At 38.8% G+C, this 24,775-nt stretch overlaps 2 protein-coding genes across 2 annotated transcripts; both read right to left on the bottom strand.

The window, feature by feature from the left end:
* Positions 1–13,054: 13,054 nt before the first annotated feature.
* LOC136175273 (olfactory receptor 51G2-like) lies at positions 13,055–13,996 on the bottom strand. Its single transcript, XM_065945590.1, has one exon. It carries the CDS (start codon positions 13,994–13,996, stop codon positions 13,055–13,057), a length of 942 nt encoding a protein of 313 aa, XP_065801662.1.
* Positions 13,997–21,961: 7,965 nt separating this feature from the next.
* On the bottom strand, positions 21,962–22,909 carry LOC136174702 (olfactory receptor 51L1). The gene has a single exon (XM_065944884.1). The coding sequence runs from the start codon at positions 22,907–22,909 to the stop codon at positions 21,962–21,964; it is 948 nt and encodes a 315-aa protein (XP_065800956.1).
* Between the last annotated feature and the right edge of the window lie 1,866 nt (positions 22,910–24,775).

Genomic DNA, 24,775 nt, shown 5'->3' with positions numbered 1-24,775 from the left:
TTGGTTTTTCTGAGGTGTCAGATAAAATCTCTACATGCTCAACTCAACAGATTCTCTCTGCTCTGACTCCTCTGTATTGCAGTATCATGTAATCTCCAAAATCTGTTCACTTCAGAACTACTTGCATAGGTACTCTGCCAGCTTTTGCTAAGAATTTTCCCATACATGTATAATTTTTAATTTAGTGAAAATCTAAGAAGACTCCTTGCACAAATTTATGGATGTTTTTCTCTACAGAATTTCCTTCTCTCAAGTATGTCATATTTTAAATCCAGAGCCTAAACTTTAAGCTCTCTCCTTCCACTTCAGTTATTCTCTCTAATCTGCTAAAGAAAAAAAGGTACAGAAACTTAGGGAGATCATATGTCTCATATTGTGTATTTGTCTTAATCTTATAACTGTCTTAAGATTCTCTTAAGACAGTTGCCTCATATATGTTAATTCAGTTGCTTAGATATTTACTGCAAATGGCTTCTGTTTGTCACTCCGTTGTGTCCGACTCTTTTCCACCCCATGAACTGTAGCCCATGAGGCTCTTCTGTCCATGGAATTCTCCAGACAAGGATACAGGAGTGGATTACCATTCCCTACTCCAGGGTCAGTTACACGATAATTGCTAGAAAAAGACTGAAGCAGCTTTAATAAATGAAAGCTTACAAAATATATACTTGCTATGACCTGTCTTAGGAAGCCACTAGAGGCTATAATCCATTAAATGAGAAGATAAGACAAAATAGGGGAAATCAGAGAATCTTTGGATCAAGGGAAATGAGTAAGAGAGGCAATGTAAACTAACTCCTAAAAGAGATTTGATTAGTGAATCAGGTCTCTTTGGAAAGGATGATTGCTGTCACAGAGAAAAACATGAACTTTTAAAATTTATCTCAGTGAATAACAGTATTTGGAGATGATTTTATTTAGCAAAAATATGTGATGTTTATTAGGTTTCATTAGGTCCCATTTGTTTAGTTTTGCTTTTATTTCCAATATTCTGGGAGGTGGGTCATACCTAATGAAACTTAAAATCTTCTGCACTACAAAGGAAACTGTAAGTAAGGTGAAAAGACAGCCCTCAGATTGGGAGAAAATAATAGCAAATGAAGAAACAGACAAAGGATTAATCTCAAAAATATACAAGCAAGTCCTGAAGCTCAATTCCAGAAAAATAAATGACCCAATCAAAAAATGGGCCAAAGAACTAAACAGACATTTCTCCAAAGAAGACATACAGATGGCTAACAAACACATGAAAAGATGCTCAACATCACTCATTATTAGAGAAATGCAAATCAAAACCACAATGAGGTACCATTACATGCCAGTCAGGATGGCTGCTATCCAAAAGTCTACAAGCAATAAATGCTGGAGAGGGTGTGGAGAAAAGGGAACCCTCTTACACTGTTGGTGGGAATGCAAACTAGTACAGCCACTATGGAAAACAGTGTGGAGATTTCTTAAAAAACTGGAAATAGAACTGCCATATGACTCAGCAATCCCACTTCTGGGCATACACACCGAGGAAACCAGATCTGAAAGAGACACGTGAACCCCAATGTTCATCGCAGCACTGTTTATAATAGCCAGGACATGGAAGCAGCCTAGATGCCCATCAGCAGATGAATGGATAAAGAAGCTGTGGTACATATACACCATGGAATATTACTCAGCCGTTAAAAAGAATTCATTTGAATCAGTTCTAATGAGATGGACGAAACTGGAGCCCATTATACAGAGTGAAGTAAGTCAGAAAGATAAAGAATATTACAGCATACTAACACATATATATGGAATTTAGAAAGATGGTAATGATAACCCTATATGTGAAACAGAAAAAGAGACACAGAAGTAGAGAACAGACTTTTGAACTCTGTGGGAGAAGGTGAGGGTGGGATGTTTCAAAAGAACAGCATGTATATTATCTATGGTGAAACAAATCACTAGCCCAGGTGAGATGCATGAGACGAGTGCTCGGGCCTGGTGCACTGGGAGGACCCAGAGGAGTCGGTGGAGAGGGAAGTGGGAGGGGGGATCGGAATGGGGAATACGTGTAACTTTATGGCTGATTCGTGTCAATGTATGACAAAACCCACTGAAATGTTGTGAAGTAATTGGTCTCCAACTAATAAAATAAAATTAAAAAAAAAAATATGTGATGTTTAGTTATATATTTATTAAAACAAAGAATGTTGAAAATAATATGAGAATTTTTATTTTAAAGTAAAGTAATGCTTACGATTACATAAGTATTCTTAAGTATTACTTTATTTATGAATCTGCATAATACTATGACTATACAGTGGAATCATAATACTTATAATTATACAGTGGAAGTGAGAAATAGATTTAAAGGACTAGATCTGATAGACAGAGTGCCTGATGAGCTATGGAAGGAGGTTCATGACATTGTATAGGAGACAATGGTCAAGACCATCCCCAAGAAAAAGAAATGCAAAAAAGCAAAATGGCTGTCTGAGGAGGCCTTACAAATAGCTGTGAAAATAAGAGAAGTGAAAAGAAAAGGAGAAAAGGAAAGATATACCCATTTGAATGCAAAATTCCAAAGAATAACAAGGAGAGATAAGAAAGCTTTCCTCAGCGATCAGTGCAAAGAAATAGAGGAAAACAATAGAATGGGAAAGACTAGGGATCTCTTCAAAAAGATTAGAGATACCAAGGGAACATTTCATGCAAAGATGGGCTCAGTAAAATACAGAAATGGTATGGACCTAACAGAAAAAAATATATTAAGAAGAGGTGGCAAGAATACACAGAAGAACTGTACAAAAAAGATCTTCATGGCTCAGATAATCACGATGGTGTGATCACTCAGCTAGAGCCAGACATCCTGGAATGTGAGTCAAGTGGGCCTTAGGAAGCATCACTATGAACAAAGCTAGAGGAGGTGATGGAATTCCAGTTGAGCTATTTCAAATCCTGAAAGATGATGCTGTGAAAGTGCTGCACTCAATATGTCAGCAAATTTGGAAAACTCAGCAGTGGCCATGGGTCTGGGAAAGGTCAGTTTTCATTCCAATTCCAAAGAAATGAAATGCCATAGAATGTTCAAACTACCACAAATTGCACTCATCTCACACACCAGCAAAGTAATGCTCCTCCAAGCCAGGCTTCAGCAATACGTGAACCGTGAACTCCCAGATGTTCAAGCTGGTTTTCGAAAAGGCAGAGGAACCAGAGATCAAATTGCCAACATCCATTAGTTCAGTTTAGTTCAGTCACTCAGTTGTGTCCAACTCTTTGCGACCCCATGGAATGCAGCACACCAGTTGTCCCTATCCATCACCAACTCCCGGAGTTTACTCAGACTCATGCCCAATGAGTCAGTGACGTTATCGAACCATCTCATTCTCTGTCATCCCCTTCCCCTGTTGCCTTCCACTTTCCCAGCATCTGGGTCTTTTCAAATGACACGGCACTTCGCATCAGGTGACCAAAGTATTGGAGTTTCAGCTTCAACATCAGCTCTTCCAATGAACATTCAGGGCTGATTTCCTTTAGGATGGACAGGTTGGATCTCCTTGCAGTCCAAGGGACTCTCAAGAGTCTTCTCCAACACCACAGTTCAAAAGCATCAATTCTTCAGCGCTCAGTTCTCTTTATAGTCCGACTCTCACATCCATACATGACTACTGGAAAAACCATAGCCTTGACTAGACGGATACTTGTTGGCAAAGTAATGTCTCTGCTTTTTAATATGCTGTCTAGGTTGATCATAACTTTCCTTCCAAGGAGTAAGCGTCATTTAATTTCATGGCTGCAGTCACCACCTGCGGTGATTTTGGAGCGCCCCCCCCCCCCGAAATAAAGTCTGCCACTGTTTCCACTGTTTATCCATCTGCTTGCCATGAAGTGATGGGACCAGATGCCATGATCTTTATTTTTTGAATGTTGAGGTTTAAGCCAACTTTTTCACTCTCCTCTTTCACTTTCATCAAGAGGCTTTTTAGTTCTTCCTCACTTTCTGCCATAAGGGTGGTGTCAGCTGCATATCTGAGGTTAATAATATTTCTTCCCACAACCTTGATTCCAGCTTGTGCTTCACCCAACCCAGAGTTTCTCATGATGTACACTGCATATAAGTTAAATAAGCAGGGTGACACTATATAGCCTTGACATACTCCTTTTCCTATTTGGAACCAGTCTGTTGTTCCATGTCCAGTTCTAACTGTTGCTTCCTGACTTGCATACAGATTTCTCAGGAGGCATTTCAGGTGGTCTGGTATTCCCATCTCCTGGAGAATTTCCCACAGATTTTTGTGATCCACACAGTCAAAGGCTTTGGCATACTCAATAAAGCAGAAACAGATGTATTTCTGGAACTCTCTTGCTTTTTCAATGATCCAGCGGATGTTGGCAATTTGACCTCTGGTTTCTTTGCCTTTCCTAAAACCAGCTTGAACATCTGCAAGTTCATGTTTCACGTATTGTTGAAGCCTGGCTTGGAGAATTTTGAGAATTACTTTACTAGTGTCTGAGATGAGTGTCATAGTGTGGTAGATGAGCATTCGTTGGCATTGCCTTTCTTTGGGATTGGAATGAAAACTGACCTTTTCCAGTTCTGTGGCCACTGCTGAGTTTTCCAAATTTGCTGACATATTGAGTGCAGCACTTTCACAGCATCATATTTTAGGATTTGAAATAGCTCAACTGGAATTCCATCACCTCCACTAGCTTTCTTCGTAGTGATGCTTCCTAAGTTCCAATTGACTTCATGTTCCAGGATGTCTGGCTCTAGATGAGTGATCACACCATCATGATTATCTGGGTCATGAAGATCTTTTTGTACAGTTCTTCTGTGTATTCTTACCACTTCTTCTTCTTTTATTTTTTAATTTTTTTTTAAATTTTATTTTATTAGTTGGAGGCCAATTACTTCACAACATTTCAGTGGGTCTTGTCATACATTGACACCAATCAGCCATAGAGTTACACGTACTCCCCATCCCGATCCCCCCTCCCACCTCCCTCTCCACCAGACTCCTCTGGGTCCTCCCAGTGCACCAGGCCCGAGCACTCGTCTCATGCATCTCACCTGGGCTAGTGATCTGTTTCACCATAGATAATATACATGTTGTTCTTTTGAAACATCCCACCCTCACCTTCTCCCACAGAGTTCAAAAGTCTGTTCTGTACTTCTGTGTCTCTTTTTCTGTTTCGCATATAGGGTTATCATTACCATCTTTCTAAATTCCATATATATGTGTTAGTATGCTGTAATATTCTTTATCTTTCTGACTTACTTCACTCTGTATAATGGGCTCCAGTTTCGTCCATCTCATTAGAACTGATTCAAATGAATTCTTTTTAACGGCTGAGTAATATTCCATGGTGTATATGTACCACAGCTTCTTTATCCATTCATCTGCTGATGGGCATCTAGGCTGCTTCCATGTCCTGGCTATTATAAACAGTGCTGCGATGAACATTGGGGTCCACGTGTCTCTTTCAGATCTGGTTTCCTCGGTGTGTATGCCCAGAAGTGGGATTGCTGAGTCATATGGCAGTTCTATTTCCAGTTTTTTAAGAAATCTCCACACTGTTTTCCATAGTGGCTGTACTAGTTTGCATTCCCACCAACAGTGTAAGAGGGTTCCCTTTTCTCCACACCCTCTCCAGCATTTATTGCTTGTAGACTTTTGGATAGCAGCCATCCTGACTGGCGTGTAATGGTACCTCATTGTGGTTTTGATTTGCATTTCTCTAATAATGAGAGATGTTGAGCATCTTTTCATGTGTTTGTTAGCCATCTGTATGTCTTCTTTGGAGAAATGTCTGTTTAGTTCTTTGGCCCATTTTTTGATTGGGTCATTTATTTTTCTGGAATTGAGCTTCAGGACTTGCTTGTATATTTTTGAGATTAATCCTTTGTCTGTTTCTTCATTTGCTATTATTTTCTCCCAATCTGAGGGCTATCTTTTCACCTTACTTATAGTTTCCTTTGTAGTGCAGAAGCTTTTAAGTTTCATTAGGTCCCATTTGTTTAGTTTTGCTTTTATTTCCAATATTCTGGGAGGTGGGTCATAGAGGACCCTGCTGAGATTTATGTCGGAGAGTGTTTTGCCTATGTTCTCCTCTAGGAGTTTTATAGTTTCTGGTCTTACATTTAGATCTTTAATCCATTTTGAGTTTATTTTTGTGTATGGTGTTAGAAACTGTTCTAGTTTCATTCTTTTACAAGTGGTTGACCAGTTTTCCCAGCACCACTTGTTAAAGAGGTTGTCTTTTTTCCATTGTATATCCTTGCCTCCTTTGTCAAAGATGAGGTGTCCATAGGTTCTTGGATTTATCTCTGGGCTTTCTATTCTGTTCCATTGATCTATATTTCTGTCTTTGTGCCAGTACCATACTGTCTTGATGACTGTGGCTTTGTAGTAGAGTCTGAAGTCAGGCAGGTTGATTCCTCCAGTTCCATTCTTCTTTCTCAAGATTACTTTGCCTATTCGAGGTTTTTTGTGTTTCCATACAAATTGTGAAATTATTTGTTCTAGTTCTGTGAAAAATACCGTTGGTAGCTTGATAGGGATTGCATTGAATCTATAGATTGCTTTGGGTAGAATAGCCATTTTGACAATATTGATTCTTCCAATCCATGAACACGGTATGTTTCTCCATCTGTTTGTGTCCTCTTTGATTTCTTTCATCAGTGTTTTATAGTTTTCTATGTATAGGTCTTTTGTTTCTTTAGGTAGATATACTCCTAAGTATTTTATTCTTTTTGTTGCAATGGTGAATGGTATTGTTTCCTTAATTTCTCTTTATGTTTTTTCATTGTTAGTATATAGGAATGCAAGGGATTTCTGTGTGTTAATTTTATATCCTGCAACTTTACTATATTCATTGATTAGCTCTAGTAATTTTCTGGAAGAGTCTTTAGGGTTTTCTATGTAGAGGATCATGTCATCTGCAAACAGCGAGAGTTTCATTTCTTCTTTTCCTATCTGGATTCCTTTTGCTTTTTTTTCTGCTCTGATTGCTGTTGCCACTTCTTCTTAATGTCTTCTGCTTCTATTAGGTCCCTACAATTTCTGTCCTTTATTGAGCCCATCTTTGCATGAAATATTCCCTTGGTATCTCTAATTTTTTGAAGCGATCTCTGGTCTTTCCCATTCTATTGTTTTCCTCTATTTCTTTGCATTGATCACTGAAGAAGGTTTTCTTATCTCTCCTTGCTATTCTTTGGAACACTGCATTCAAATGGGTATATCTTTCCTTTTTTCCTTTGCTTTTTGCATCTCCTCTTTTCTCATGTATTTGTAAGGCCTCCTCACACAGCCATTTTGCTTTTTTGCATTTTTTTTTTCTTGGTGTTGATCTTGCTCCCTGTCTCCTGTACAATGTCATGAACCTCCTTCCATAGTTCATCAGGCACTCTGTATATCTGATCTAGTCTCTTAAATCTGTTTCTCACTTCCACTGTACAATCATAAGGGATTTGATCGAGGTCATACCTGAATGGTCTAGTGGTTTTCCCTACTTTCTTCAGTTTGAGTCTGAATTTGGCAATAAGGATTTCATGATCTGAGCCTTAGTCAGCTCCTGGTCTCCCATCATCAAGTCGGTGATGCCATCTAAGCATCTCATCCTCTGACCTTCCTTGCTCCTCTTGTCTTCAATCTTTCCCAGCATCAGGGTTATTTCCAATGAGTCAGTTCTTCGCATCGGGTGTCTAAAGTCTTGGAGCTTCAGCTTCAGCGTCAGTCCTTCCAATGAATATTCAGGACTGATTTACTTTAGGTTATATGAGCTTTAGAATATGCTTGTCATTTTGCACAAAGACGTCAACTACGATTTTGATACAGTTTTAATAAATCTGTAGATAAATTTAAGACATATTGCCACCTGAACATAGTCTTATTAAAAAAATAAAATAAAAATCTTAGTTCACAATACATAAAAATTAACTTATAAGTGAGTCAAATGTATTAATGAAAGAGATAAAGCTGTAAAATTCTTAGAGTAAAATGTATAGTAAAATTTTAATGATCTCAAATTTGTCAGAGGATTATTAGGACACCAGAAGCATGAGCTACAAAAGCAAAAAAAAAAAAAAAATAGACGTCATCAAAATTAACTAACTTTATGCTTCAAAGGATATCACCAAGAAAATGAAATCATTGCCCAAAATTGGGAGGAAATATCTATAATCGTGTATATGATAAGAGCCTTATGTCTAAAATATATAAAATAATAGAAAGGCAAAAAAAAAAAAAAAAAAAAAACCCAGTTAAAAATAACCAAGGGATATGAATAGACATTTCTTTAGGAGAATATACAAATAGCCAATATGAATATGAAAAAATGCTTGTCATTAGTGAAATGATAGTCAGAGCCACAATTAAATACCATTTCATACTCACTAAAACAGTTAGAATTTTAAAATGAAACAAGTGTTGTTGAGAAGGTGGAGAAACTAGAATCCTCATACACTACTGTGAGAATGGAAAATTTGAAGTTACTTTGGAAAAGTCTGGCAAAATTCTTTAAGCAGTTAAGCTTAGAGTTCCTGTATAATCCAAGAATTCCACTCTAACATAAATATCTAAAAGAAATGAAAATGTGTCCACACAAAAATATATACAAGAATAAACATATCAGCATTATAATCAGTTCAGTTCAGTCGCTCAGTCGTGTCTGACTCCCTGTGACCCAATGGACAGCAGCATGCCAGGCCTCCCTGTTTATCACCAATCCCCAGAGACAATTCATACTCTTGTCCATCGAGTCATTGATGCCATCCAACAAACCTACCCTCTGTCATCCCCTTCTCCTTCTGCCCTCAATCCTTCCCAGTATCAGGGTCCTTTCCAATGACCCTTTCAGTTCTTCGCATTATAATAAAATGTGGAATTAAATCAAATGGTTATCACCCATCTGAATGATAAACAAAATGTATGATATACATTGTACTGAGTTTGAAGATTTGGGGATCAGGAAAAGGCTTAACTGTAAAATGGCAGAAACACAACTTTAGATTTCTCAGGCAGCACTGGGACAGCTTGTACAGTAAGGGAAATCCCAAGCAGCGGGACGTCCCAGGGGCAGTGGTCAGTGCCACCACTCCAAGGGGAAAAGAACAAGGAAACTCCTGAGACAAAGGGGTAATTAGGCAGGGACGTATGTTTCTTAGGACTTACCTGGTGGGTCAGATGGTAAAGAATCTGCCTGCCAATACAGGAGACTTGGATTTGATCCCTGGATCAGGAAGATGCCCTGGAGAAGTGAATGGCAACCCACTCCAGTATTCCTGCCTGGAGAACTCCATCAACAGAGGAGCCTAGAGGGCTACAGTCCATGGGATCACAAAGAGTCAGACACAACTGAGCGACTTAGCTCCACTACTATGTTTCTTGATAATATCTCTCACTCTCATTGAAGGTAGTCACTGGGTCAGAGAGCCCTCAAGGGCAACAGTGATTTGGAATTTTTTAAAGCTTCTGGATTTGTTTATCTATAGCTAATACAAGTTGGGTCAGCTTTGTGAGTATACCATTCAGGCAGTCTCTGTGTGGTTATAGTTATGCTTATGTGGGATATATTGAAAGGGAGTGCATGTGAAGAATTTCAATTTGGTGCTGGTGAGCTTGAGATTAAAGTCCTACTTGCTATAAAGAAGTAAACAATATACAGGTCAATAAACAGGTTCTATCTTTAATCCATTTACATAATACCATAAAATGAAAAATCATTCAGCAATAAAAAGGACTGAAGTACTGAAGCATGATATATCAGTATGCTAAATAAAATAAACATTATGTATTATTACATTCATGTTGCTGAGTTGTATCCGACTCTTTGCGACCCCATGGACCTCAGCATGATAGGCATCCCTGTCCATTACCAACTCCCGGAGTTTACTCAAACTCATATCCATCGAGTCGGTGATGCCATCCAACCATCTCATTCTCTGTCATCCCCTTCTCCTCCTGCCTTCAATCTTTCCCAGCATCTGGGTCTTTTCAAATGAGCCGGCTCTTTGCATTAGGTGACCAAAGTATTGGAATTTCAGCTTCAACATCAGTCCTTCCAATGAACATTCAGGACTGATTTCCTTTAGGATGGACTGGTTGGATCTCCTTGCAGTCCAAGGGACTCTCAAGAGTCTTCTCCAACACCACAGTTCAAAAGTATCAACTCTTCAGCACTCAGCTTTCTTTATAGTCCAGCTCTCACATCCATACATGACTACTGGAAAAACCATAGCCTTCACTAGATGAACTTTTGTTGGAAAATTACATTCATAGGGAAGTCCAAAATAGGGACATCTGTTAGACCAGACGTTAGATTAGTGGTTCCTTGGGACATATTATTTTTCAGATTAATTTTCATTGTAGGTTATTTTAAGATATTAAAAATAGTTCCTGTGCTATACAGTGGGGCTTCCCAGGTACCACTAGTTGTAAAGACCCTGCCTGCCAATGCAGAAGATATAAGAGATATGCGTTTGATCCCTGAATTGGAAAGATCCCCTGGAGGAGGGCACAGCAATCCACTCCAGTATTCTTGCCTGGAGAATCCTGTGGATAAAGGAGCCTGGCAGGTTACAGTCCATTGAGTTGCCTAGAGTTGAACATGACTGAAGCAACTGGTCCTTATTTGTTATCTGTTTTATATATAATAGCATTTATCTGTTAATTCCAGATTCCTAATTTATCCCTTTACCTTGCTTTCCCCTTTGGTAACCCTGTTTGCTTTCTATATCTATGAGTCTATTTCTGTTTTGTAAATAAGTTCCTTTGTATCATTTTTTTCTAGATCCCATATACAAGTGGTATCATATGATGCTTGTCTCTTTCTGTCTGATTTACTTCACTTAGTATGATAATCACAACTGCAGGTCCATCCATGCTGCTACACATGGAATTATTTCTTTTTTTTTTTTTTTTTTTATGGCTTAGTATATATTCCATTGTGTGTGTGTATGAGTGTATATATATATCACATCTTCTTTATCCATTCTTCTGTCTATAGACATTTAAGTTGCTTCCATGTCACAGCTACTGTAAAGAGTGCTGCTATGAACATTGAGATGCATGGATCTTCTTGAATTAGAGTTTTCATCTTTCCCAGATATATGCCCAGGATTGAGATTGCTGGATGATCTGGTAACTCTATTTTTAGTTTTTTAAAGGACCTCCATACTAAAGACATACATTTTTTAAAGTAAAGAAGTGCAGAAAGATATGCAATGCTATCGCTAATCTGAAGAAAATGAGATAAGCTATATTAATTTCAGAAAATGGGAACAAGTATCGGGGTAAATATAAGGGATATTACATTTTGATAAAATAATTTCAAAGATAATAAATCTTAATATCTATGCACCGGCAGCAAAGTACTAAATTCTGAGGTAAAACTGATAGAATGACAAGGAGAAATAGAGAAATCCATTATGATATTTGGAGACTTTAACATATTTCTTTCAATAAGTCAAAAACAAGCAAAAAATGGGTGAAAATCTGGGTCTCAGAAGTATCTATACAACTCCGAGAAGAAAGGCCTTCCTGGTTCCTACACACAGAACCTATGGTTTCTGGATTATTTGAGAGCTAACCAAATCAGTTCAATTATTTTGGCCCATGTTTTCTTTCTTTTATGTTTTTGAAAGTGTGTTGATATTCATTCAGTTATAGTTTTCTTTTAATAGAAGTCTTTCATGATGGAAATGTTTTTTTCTCTCTTGAACAAAGACTTTTAAAATACTTTAAAATATTTTTATATTAAGGTCAATTTTGTGGGCAATATTGTTGATGTAGACTATAGAGTCTATATTATACTTGAAGTGAAAGTCGCTCAGTTGTGTCCGATTCTTTGCGACCCCATGGACTTAGTCCATGGAATTCTCCAGGCCAGAGTACTGGAGTGGGTAGCCTTTCCCTTCTCTAGAGGATCTTCCCAACCCAGAGATTGAACCCAGGTCTCCCACATTGCAGGCAGATTCTTTACAGCTGAGCCACAAGGGAAGCCCAAGAATACTGGAGTGGGTAGCCTATCCCTTCTCCAGTGGATCTTCCCGACCCAGGAATCGAACTGGGGTCTCCTGCATCACAGGCGGATTCTTTCCCAACTGAGCTAGGAGGGAAACCCCTATATTATACTTGAAGTCATCTTGAAATCCATATCTTTTTCATAAATTAAGGACTTTACAAGTTATAGCTAATAACTTCACTAGAATGTTGACCTGATGGCCCTTTTAGTCTCATAAACATTTACTGCTAATTATTAAAATCATAGTTCTGTTAAGAATAGTCTAACCTGGACTTAGCATATTCTCTAGTATGTCAATATGAATATAAATCAAAATCATGCTTTTATTCTCTATAGTGAAAAAATAAGGTTACTATTATTGTATTATCATACTTCTATAATACTATTGTACTTCCCAGGTTATGCAGTGGTAAAAAATCCACCTGGCAATGAAAGAGGTGCAGAAGATGTGGATTTGATCCCTGGGTCAAGGAAATACCCTTGAGTAGGAAATGGCAAGTGAAAGTGAAGTTGAAAGTTGCTCAGTTGTGTCTGACTCTTTGCAGCCCTGTGGACTATACAGTTCATGGAATTCTCCAGGCCAGAATACTGGAGTGGGTAGCTTTTCCCTTCTCCAGGGGATCTTCCCAACCCAAGGATCAAACCCAAGTCTCCCGCATTGCAGGCACATTCTTTACCAGTTGAGCCACAAGGGAATCCCAAGAATACTGGAGTGGGTAGCCTATCCTTTCTCCAGCAGATCTTCATGACCCAGGAATTGAACTGAGATCTGCATTGCAGGCTGATTCTTTACCCACTGAGCTATCAGGGAAACCTAGTAAATCGCAATCCACTCTGGTATTCTTGCCAATAATATCATTGACATAGGAGCCTGGAGGGCTACAGTCCATGGGATGGCAGAGTCAGACACATTTGAACATACACTCACATAATACTACTATTATCTTAAAAACAAAATATCAATTTTAATATTTAAAATCAAATATCTACGTTAATATGAAATCATTAACATAAAGAGGGGGAAGAAAAAAAATGTGTTTTAGAGTTTCTTTCAGACTTTATGTTGGTTGAATTTCTTGAGGATTCTGTCACGAATCTGCTTGGTCTTGACACTATAGACAATGGGGTTCATGAGGGGTGGCACCAGCAAATAGACATTGGCCATGAGCACATGGACAATTGGGGAAGCATTCTTCCCATAGCGACGGATCATAGATAGTCCAATCATTGGTGTATAGAAAGTGAGTACAGCACAGATATGAGAGATGCAGGTATTAAGAGCTTTCACCCTCTCTGTCCTGGAGGCTATACTCAAAACTGTGCCAAGGATGAGGATATAGGAAAGGAGGAGGAGAACTGAATCAAGTCCCATGGAGCAGACGACCACCATGAGGCCATAGATGCTGCTGACCCGACGGCTGGATACAGTTGTCTTGATGAGGTCTTGGTGCAGGCAGAAGGGGTAGGAGAGAATATTGACAGGACGATATTGAAGCCTTTTTAAGAGGAAGGAAGCTGGAAAGACCAGAGCCAAGGCTCTTCCGGTGATTGCCAAAGCAATCCCAATGATTACATCATTGGTTAAAATGGCTGCATAACGCAGGGGTGCTCGGATTGCTACCAAACGGTCAAAGGCCATAGCCAAAAGCACAGCTGACTCAATAATTGAGAAAACATGAATGAAGTACATCTGGACCAGACAACCATTGAAAGAAATCTCCCGGGTATGGAACCAGAAAACGCTGAACATGGTAGGCAAGGTTGTAGTGGATAGGCCCAGATCAGTAAACGCCAGCATTGATAGAAAGTAATACATTGGTTGGTGGAGGGAAGGCTCAGTTCTGATGATAAATAGAATGGTAATGTTCCCTGCAACTGAGGTGGCATAAACCAAGAATATAGGGAGGGAAATTAAGCCATATCTGCTTTCAAGGCCTGAGAAGCCTGTCAGGAGGAAGCAGGGGTATAGGACAGAGTCATTGAAGACAGACATGGTGCTGATGGAGGCACCTTCAGTCTAGGTGGGGAGACAAAAACACAGAACAATTAGGGTGAAATGCACAAAAAAACAACGCTCTGGTGTATTTTGCTCTGTTTACTATTTTCAATCACTCCTATGCTCAATATGTATAATTACCACCTGTATTTATTAATTTGCAACTTATTTAATTTTCTTCATTGTGCATTTATTGAGAACATATTTTATTAAAGGAAATCTGGGTAAGCTAAAATATAGAGAAATATATTGGTTTGGCGAAATTGTTCATTCAGATTTTTCCCTAACATCTTGCAGAATAACCCAAGTGAACCTTTTGGTGAACCTAATATGAGAAATGCCTTCAGATACTTACAATCTCTATCCACTATAGAGACAGCTAAAATTAAAATAAAGTGTTAATTTAATGCAAGGTCCTTTAAAATATAGAAAGAGGAAACTAACGATGCAGAACGGTCAGAGAAAATTTGCTAAAAATAATTCTTGAATTAGGTCTCAAATGACAAACACGAGTTAAATGGAAACAAAGGACTGTGTTGGGTGGTCTCTGGTGATCGACACACATGTAAATACAGAGAGGTATTAGTGTAAGTGAATATAATTGAATAAAGCTATAGGTTAGGGACAGAAGTCCCCTGTAGCTCAGCAGGAAAGAATCTTCCTGCAATGCAGGAGCCTCAGGACATGCAGATTCAATCCCTGGTCTGGGAAGATCCCCTGGAGGAGGGCATGCAAACCCACTCCAGCATTCTTACCTGTAGAATCCATGGATAGAGGAGTCTGGCAGACTACAGTTCATAGCGTCACAAAGAGTTGGACAGGACTGAAGTGACTTAGCACACATGGATAAGGTAGGTAGGCTTTTCAAATGGTTATTGGAATTAAGACTGCATATATGGACCAAAACTTCTGAAGGAATTTATGCATAAATATAAAGATCTTGGACATAATCTTAGAAGATGTAAGAAACACATTTTAATAAAAATTGAAAAATCCGACCATATTTGTACTATATTGCTGTCATATGGTCCCCAATCCACCCTGTTGCACTAATTCAATTACAATTTATAGTTTCCTCTGACACACGTTAAAAAAAAAAAAAGTAATTTCTTATATCTCTATTGGGATCAAAGGAAATTTTCTCTCTGATACTATTTTCCTTCCTTTGTAGGAAGAGTTTCAGTTAGAATAATTGCTTTATATAGTCTTTTCCTGTGGTTTATTTACTATACTAATCATAGCATATTAGGGAATACTGGTCTTTTACATCTCCTTTTATTTCCTAGCTTTTTATATCACAAATTTCTCCTGATCTCTTTTATCATCACTGAATGATAACTGTCATCCCTTTGAGTCTTACACACAATTATTTTCTTTGTCCTTGATACTCTTCCTCAAATCTTTGAATACGTTCAGAAATTCCATCCTGCCCACATATTCCAGGTCTTCCCTCTAAGATCACTTTCTCCTACTTTGTAGAAAAGTCTCTCACTTAGGATATTCCTAATCCACTTTCCATAGAGGAGTCCATCTGATACAGACATAGGCAGTCAGCTCCCAGTGGCCGTTCCTTCAGGGTCACAGAAAGTCTGAAGATAATTGTCATTCACTGGCTCTGTCACTTTGGAAGATTAAGAAAAATTTTGAGCATAAAATTGGGAACTGTATAACTTTATATAATATTCAAGAGATCTAAGGAAATATATCTGAAATTTTGGCACAGTTTCCAAGACCTAGGAGACACTTGGGGCTTAAGTGAAGCGAAATGGTAATGGAAATGCTGAAGTAGCCATAATCTTAAGCATATCAGCCCTGTGCACCAGTAACCAAAATCAGGTGTAACCTGGAGTGCCCAAGTTATCACTTATAAAGATGTTACTCCTCAGGGCTTTTCTTCAGAATCATTTTGCTTAATTCTCTTTTTGGCTTGTATGTTAATAGCTTATGGAAAAACCTAAATGATCTTTTTGGCCAACCCAATAATATTGCGAAGTGTACATGATTTACTTGAGAGTGAGATAGAGAGGATACTCAAATCATCGTTGTTGTCATTTTTAACATTATAGTTTTTAGTTAATATCAGATAGCAGTGTTTTCAGAGACCAGAGATTTTAGTACATGGATCCCCATTATATGTTCTATCTATGCCTGGACATGAATTAATAATACCATCCCAGAGCTCTTCTGAGAAGCCTCTGAGGACGATTACTTGGCCCTTTCAGGGACATGGCAATGTGTACCTCTGACCTATCCCAAAACAGTGATTTCACACAAGCTATGGTCACCCTATCTCTTGCCTTCTCTTTCTACTTCCTGAATTCTTCAAATATATTTGGTATTAATTTGTTACCCATTTTTTCACCTTTGAAGACTTCTTTCAGGTGTAGACAGGTTGGCTGGATCTCTAGTCTGCCAAGCACGGAATGTCTTGCAGGCAGAGAAAGCCACTGAATCCAGGCATAAGAGAATAATAAACACACAGTGGATTTTGATGCAGATAGTCCTTTAGGGAAGCATAGGTGTCCTGAGCAGGGCATTTGCAACTCCAGAGCCAAGATAGCATATTTTTGTGTTCAAGATTCTTGGCTCTTCCCAGCTAGGTGCTTGATCAGCACTGCACTTTGGTGCTTTAAATACTCTAAACGGCATGTCCCCTTTGACTAATCCATTCCCTCAGGGCTAATTTTTTTTTTCTCTTAATGTGAACTCCAGGGAAGGTAAATGATGTCACTGCCATTGGAAGACTGTCTTCTGTTCTGGAAAAGGAGATGATCATGCCAAATTTCCAATATGGGAGTCCAGGCTCAGCAGCAACTGAAAACAGCTGGTGGGGTAGGAAAGCTGAGCTGTTACTGATGGAGTGCTAGGGGCTCAGAGTAAACAAGTCTGAGTGTTAAAAATCCCAAGAGAACCCTGTGATAGGGGTTCCTAAAATATTGTGATATTGACCTTCAAGAGTTTTTCAAAGTTTCCATAGTAAATGGGAGAAAAATCCCCTTGTGCTCCCTGTAGGGAGAGGGGGAAAGGGACCACTTTGAAATATGCCAGAGCACTTGTTCTTTTCAAGGCCAGTCATAGGGAGAAACTAGTTAATCACAGTCTAAACTGCTAGGGCTTATCAGCTCCTAACTGTTGTGGGGGAAGGAATACCCCACTCCAGCCCACACTAGCCTTCCTATTCTATATAATGGAGAAAATTAAAAAAAAAAGGGGGGGGGGGAGAAGCACTTCTGGAGTTCTCAGTCCAGGGGCTCTATGAACTCTTTAGACTCACTAAAAGACTGGGAAAACTGGTCAACCACTTGTAAAAGAATGAAACTAGAACACTTTCTAACACCATACACAAAAATAAACTCAAAATGGATTACAGATCTAAATGTAAGACCAGAAACTATAAAACTCCTAGAGGAGAACATAGGCAAAACACTCTCTGACATAAATCACAGCAAGATCTTCTATGACCCACCTCCCAGAATATTGGAAATAAAAGCAAAACTAAACAAATGGGACCTAATGAAACTTAAAAGCTTCTGCACTACAAAGGAAACTATAAGCAAGGTGAAAAGACAGCCCTCAGATTGGGAGAAAATAATAGCAAATGAAGCAACAGACAAAGGATTAATCTCAAAAATATACAAGCAACTCCTACAGCTCAATTCCAGAAAAATAAATGACCCAATCAAAAAATGGGCCAAAGAACTAAACAGAGATTTCTCCAAAGAAGACATACAGATGGCTAACAAACACGTGAAAAGATGCTCAACATCACTCATTATTAGAGAAATGCAAATCAAAACCACAATGAGGTACCATTACACGCCAGTCAGGATGGCTGCTATCCAAAAGTCTACAAGCAATAAATGCTGGAGAGGGTGTGGAGAAAAGGGAACCCTCTTACACTGTTGGTGGGAATGCAAACTAGTACAGCCACATGGAAAACAGTGTGGAGATTTCTTAAAAAACTGGAAATAGAACTGCCATACGACCCAGCAATACCACTCTGGGCATACACACCGAGGAAACCAGATCTGAAAGAGACACGTGGACCCCAATGTTCATTGCAGCACTGTTTATAATAGCCAGGAAATGGAAGCAACCTAGATGTCCATCAGCAGATGAATGGATAAGGAAGCTGTGGTACATATACACCATGGAATATTACTCAGCCGTTAAAAAGAATTCATTTGATCAGTTCTAATGAGATGGATGAAACTGGAGCCCATTATACAGAGTGAAGTAAGCCAGAAAGATAAAGAACATTACAACATACTAACACATATATATGGAATTTAGAAAGATGGTAATGATAACCCTATATGCAAAACAGAAAAAGAGACACAGAAGTAGAGAACAGACTTTTGAACTCTGTGGGAGAAGGTGAGGGTGGGATGTTTCAAAAGAACAGCATGTATATTATCTATGGTGAAACAGATCACTAGCCCGGGTGAGATGCATGAGTCGAGTGCTTGGGCCTGGTGCACTGGGAGGACCCAGAGGAGTCGGGTGGAGGGGGAGGTGGGAGCGGGGATCGGGATGGGGAATGCATGTAACTCTATGGCTGATTCGTGTTAATGTATGACAAAACCCACTGAAATGTTTTGAAGTAATTGGCCTCCAACTAATAAAATAAAATTAAAAAAAAAAAAAAAAAAAGACTGAGACCTGATCACAGGACTAGAGGATGCTTTCTCTCCCCCATGCCTTACCACACGTTAACACAGGCCTATTTAAGGCCATACCTTTTACCTGGTACATAATGTCCAGCTATCAAGAAAAAAATAGAGTCCTTTCTCTTCTGGAGAAAGGTATGTGAGAGAGGTTTTCTTTTTTCTTTTTTTTTTTAGCTTTTTATTTTGCACTGGAGTATAGCCAATTACCAGTGCTGTAGTAGTTTCAGGTGGGCAGGCAAGGGACTCAATCAAACATATACATGTATCCATTCTCCCCAAAACTTCCCTCCCATCCAGACCACCACATAATATTGAGCAGAGCTCCATGTGTTATATAATAGGTTCTTAATGATTATCCATTTTATTTATAGCAGTGTGTACATGTCCATCCCAAACTCTCTTGTAACTTTCCCCCATCATTCCCCCCATCCTCCTCCTGCCTTGGCGACCATAAGTTTGTTTTCTAAATCTGAGTTTGTTTCTGTTTCAGTTTAATGAACTTCTAATAAGCATATTAAGTTCATTTGTATCATGTATTTTTAGATTACCCATATAAGGAATTTCCTTCTCTGTCTGACTTACTTCACTCAGTATGACACTCTCTAGGTCTATCCTGCATTGCAGGCGGTCTCCCGCATTGCAAGTGGTTTCTTTACCAGCTGAGCCGCCAGGAAAGCCCAAGAATGCTGAAGTGGGTAGTCTATCCCTTCTCCAGTGAATCTTCCTGACCCAGGAATTGAACCGGCGTCTGCTGCATTATTGGCAGATTCTTTACCAGCTGAGCTACCAGGGAGGCTAAGCTCCATCCATGTTGCTGCAGATGGCATTATTTCATTTATTTCAGTGGCTGAGTAATATATTCCATTGTATATATGTATATATACCACATCTTCTGGGCTTCCCTCATGGCTCAGATGGTAAAGAACCACCTGCAATGCAGGAAATCTGGGTTCAGTACCTGGGTTGGAAACATCCCCTGGAGGAGGGCATGGCAACCCACTCCAGTATTCTTGCCTGAAGAATCCCCATGGACAGAGAAGCCTGATGGGCTACAATCTATGGGGTCGCAAAGAGTCGGACATGACTGAGTGACTAAGCACATACATACCACATCTTCTTAATCCATTCCTCTGTTGATGGACATTTTGGTTGTTTCTATGTCTTAGACACTGTAAGCAGTGCTTCAGTGAATACTGCGGTGCGTGTATCCTTTTGGATCATGTTTTTCTCTGGATATATGCGCAGGAGTGGGATTGCAGGGTCAAATGGTAGTTCTATTGTTAGTTTTTCAAGGAACCTCCATACTGTTCTCCGTAGTGGCAGCACCAAGTTTTAAACTTCTCCTGGAAGTTGGAGAATGTTACTAACACATACTCTTTTTTTTCCTCATGCTGCCTCTTCTTCTTGAAATACCTTATCCAGTGGTGTGCTGGTAAACACTTAATGACTTACGCAGTCATTAAGAATAAAATACAAAGTCTTTTTTCTTCTGGAGTAATGTATGTGAGATAGGTTTTTTTTTTTTTTTTCCTTCTTTAATTAGCTTTTTATTTTGCATTGGAGTATAACCAATCAACAGTGCTGTAATAGTTTCAGGCGAACAGCAAAGGGACTGTCATTCTCTAGGAAAGCTTTGAAAAGCCCTGGTGTGTAGTGTCTGTCAATTTCTGTTGTAGAAATACTCCCATCATGACCAACTTCAAACTACCAGTGTGAACATGGAGTTGAAATAAGATATGCACAGTTAGCTTTCATAAGCCAAAACAAGCCAGCTTAAGCATACTGATTTCTTTCGCACTTTGCTCAGGAGGTAGGACTGCATTTGACCCATGAGGCACTGCTGAGTGTCAACTACAATACCTGATTCCTTAATCCTCAAGTAAAACTGGCCACTCTTTAATAACAATATTTCAATGACTTCCATTAATTTTTCTAAGCTTTCTACATGTACACTTCTATTAAACATTAAGTTCTTAATATTTAGATCATCCACTCCACTTTTTATATATCCACAGTATTGAAAGCAGTAATTGCTATGACAGGCATTTCATGTTTCTCAGTATATATTTATTGGGAGCATGAAAAGACAGTAGTGTTTATACTAACAAATATTTTATGAACATTCATGCTGATTGGGGAATACCATGTGCATAGTGACATGTCATTATAGTAGTAATGACCCCATGATAAAGAAAATTGCAATACAGCTAAAAAGAAACTGAATATATATGAATAATAAAATATCACTGATGAAACCATATGTATGTTAATAAAAAAAAGTAGCGAATTATCACCAATAAGGGAACTGAGAATGACACTGATATTAACAATCCACACAGAGATGAAGAAGAGGAAAGAATACTATTTAAAAAATGAGAGTGATTATCATACACAAACCCCAATCCACTCACAGATTTAGACATGGAATTCTGAGCTATAGTACTGAGCAGGAAGCCTACACATTTGCCCAGGTATTTAGACATGTGCTATCAGGATTTCTTGGGCAACTTCATGTGTCTGCCCCAGCATTTGATGGCAAGTTGAAGGAGCAGATACAGCTCCAGTGGGGTTGGAAGAAAGAACCCATCTTTCTCCCAGTGTCAGCAACACTGAGGTCCCCAGGAATGTGAATGTATGGATGAAGAAGAACTGGACATAGCAAGTACTTGCCTGGATCTCCCAAACGTTTTCTCCAAACATAACACAGCAAGCGTAATGGGAAGTGTGGATAGGAACATACTTAGGTCAGTTAGTGCCAACCAATGATGAGGTGGGGACTTATTTCATAGCCAACAGTGACTGTAGCAATTCAAAGTCCTCCCAGGAAGACAAGTTCCAAACTTACCCTCAAAAGTCAGAAATAGTTCTGTTACAATATTGTGACATTTTGGCATGAGAAACAAAATAAAATGGAGAAAGAGAGACTGATTTCTGAATTTTAGGTCATAAACATGAGAAACTTATAAATTTAGTTATATTACATAATGAAAGTTATTATGACCATTAATAGAAATTTAATAATATTAGCAAATGCTACACTTTTTCAAAATAATCTCTTTTATATACTCTATCATATATCTCATAATTATCTTGGGGATAGAAAAGGTCATACTTACAATTTTGCTATGAAAAACATGGATTTCTTAAGGGTTAGTGATTATCTGAGATCATTTATATAGGAAAGGAAAGAATTAGGAATTTAACCAGATGACCAGGCTTCAATAATGTACTTTGCATCTACTTAAAAAGCTGCCTTGTGATTTTTAGTGGGAAAACCAAAGGTTAGAGGTATTTAAAACCTCCTCCTTAGCCCAAACTTCCAGAGAATTCCTAGACGGATCTGCTTTGTCCTGACACTGTAGACAAGAGGGTTAAGCAGTGGGGGAAGAAGCAGGTATATGTCAGCCATAAGGATGTGGACTATGGGAGACAAATGCTTCCCAAAGCGATGGACCATTGATATCCCAATAACTGGCACAAAGAAGGTGAGCACCACACAGATATGAGACACACATGTGTTGAGTGCCTTTAGCTGCTCCTCATGAGAGGCAATGGCCAGCACAGCCTTCAGAATCAGGACATAAGAAAGAAGTATAAAGACAGAATCCACACCCAGTGTGGCAATAACCACACACAGTCCATAAACACTGTTGATCCTGGCATCTGAACAGGATAACTTCAGAACATCCTGGTGCAAACAGAAGGCATGGGAGAGGGCATTGACATGGCAGTAGTGATGGTGTCTCAGCAGTAAAGGTGTGGGTAGTACAACCCCCATGCTTCTTAGCAAGCAGGCCAAACCAATCTTGCCTATTACACTGTTGGTGAGGATGGTGGTGTAGTGCAGTGGATGGCAAATAGCAACAAAGCGGTCAAAGGCCATGGCCAGCAGCACTGAGGACTCCAGGAACGTGAATGTGTGGATGAAGAAGAGCTGGGCGTAGCAAGCACTTGCCTGGATCTCCCGAACATCCGAACATAATACAGCAAGCATGGTGGGCAGTGTGGACAAGGACATACCTAGGTCAGTTAGTGCCAACATAGAAAGAAAGTAATATATGGGCTGGTGGAGTGAGGACTCTGTCCAAATAACAGTGAGGATGGTAACATTACCAATAAATGCTGACAAATATGCAAGACAGAATGGGATGGAGAGATGTGAATGAGCATACTCCAGTCCAGGAAAACCCCTCAGAATAAATATAGGTTCCATAGTATCACTGTTATTCCAGACCACCATGGTGACTCTTGACAAACAGGAATATCTTCTGTTATCCTGCTTTATTACTCAAAGTTATCCCTGATGAACATAAGCAGAACAAGCAGTATATGATACACCTTTCCTCTAATCTCATAGAGGAAGGAAGGAGTTACCTCTTACAGTTCTTACGTAAGAAACATTTCCCAGTAGTCAAAAGCATCAAATTCTAGAACAGTGTGCACCCCACAAGTCTGGTCATTTCTGACAAGAGCTTTGATGGATTTTCATTGAAGACACTAAAAAATTAAACAGCAGAAGAGTAGAGAAAGAAATATTTACTATATATTATAAAATAAAAATAGAGAAAATTCAGAGTAAATATCTATGGATTTTGATAAGCTTCCTGTCAGTGATGTTCTTGAATTAATCACTTATTGTTTCTAGGCTATCTTTTAATTCCTGACAGCTGATTTGGCCCTAAAGGCTCACCATTAATTTAACTTCATATTTATTTAATAATGTTAATACTTTAAATTGAAAATATATAATATTTTAATAGTAAAATAGGCATGCATTGTATGGAAAGAGGGAATGGAAAGGGATACATATGTATATGCATTCCCCCTTTTACCCCCTCTTTTCATATATATTTATATATATATATATATATATATATATATATATATATGTAAGAGGGAATATATATGTATATATACATAGAATAAGGTCACAGTGTAATTTTTGAAGCTCTTCTTATATGCCTTCCCACAAGATAATATTAAAATATATTTTCTTCAGACATCTAGTACATGTCATGTGTCTTTAATTAGTATTAGTAATAATTTTCAATATATCGTCTTCATTTCTATGTATCATTTCTTTCTTGGTTTTTTTCTCTAAATGAGGTTTATACATAATCACATTTTACAAAATATTCTATCAAGTATTACTGGATAATGAAGATGTAGTACATATGTACAATGGCATATCACTCAGAAATTTAAAAAAAACAAAATAATGCAGCATGGATGGACCTAGAGACTATCATACTTGGTGAAGTATATTAGACACAAAGACAAATATAATATCGTACCTCTTATATGTAGAATCTGAGGGGGGAAAAGGTACAAATGAACTTATTATAAAACAGAAGTAGAGGCACGGATATAGAAAACAAACATGGTTACCACGGGATAAGTAAGGGGAAGGGATATATTTATTGGGAGATTGGAACGGACATATACACAATATTATATATAAAATAGAGAAGGACATGGCACCCCACTCCAGTACTCTTGCCTGGAAAATCCAATGGACAGAGGAGCCTGGTGGGCTGCAGTGCATGGGGTCGCTGAGTGGACATGACTGAGCGACTTCACTTTCACTTTTCACTTTCATGCATTGGAGAAGGAAATGGCAACCCACTCCGGTGTTCTTGCCTGGAGAATCCCAGGGATGGGGGAGCCTGGTGGGCTGCCATCTATGGGGTGGCACAGAGTCTGACACAACTGAAGTGGCTTAGCAGCAGCAGCAGCAGTGTCTGACAGCTTAAAAACTGAAAGTTCTCAGGCTCAACAGTCTGTAATTCCAAAGAGAACTTTGGCCTGGCATCTATAATGAGGAACAGAAGGAAATACCAAGCAAACTTTCTCTTCGTGGAATAAGAAAGATGAGTCACTTTCTCCCTTTTCTGCCAATGCAGTCATCTCTGTCCTCTTAGGGTTGGACCTCTCTCTGCTACTGCTTTCCTGCCACAAGCAGTTTACACTGAACCTTCGCTAGCTCTCTTGTCTCAGATGAAGCAGTCAGCCACTCACCATGTTCTGCATTTACTAGGCAGAATAATTGTCCAACACATTTATTTTTGTTTACCTTCAAGCAACACTTTTTGCTTAATCTGCAAAA

The sequence above is a fragment of the Muntiacus reevesi genome, chromosome 9 (genome assembly GCF_963930625.1).
Source record: "Muntiacus reevesi chromosome 9, mMunRee1.1, whole genome shotgun sequence".
In the NCBI taxonomy this organism is placed as follows: Eukaryota; Metazoa; Chordata; class Mammalia; order Artiodactyla; family Cervidae; genus Muntiacus; species Muntiacus reevesi.
The sequence above is the reverse complement of the archived record's forward strand: the minus strand, read 5'-3'. Positions and strand labels throughout refer to the sequence as shown.

Excerpts from the sequence above, each read along its gene's own strand:
- LOC136175273 (XM_065945590.1), bottom strand. The coding sequence starts at position 13,996 with ATGTCTGTCTTCAATGACTCTGTCCTATACCCCTGCTTCCTCCTGACA.
- LOC136174702 (XM_065944884.1), bottom strand. The coding sequence starts at position 22,909 with ATGGTGGTCTGGAATAACAGTGATACTATGGAACCTATATTTATTCTG.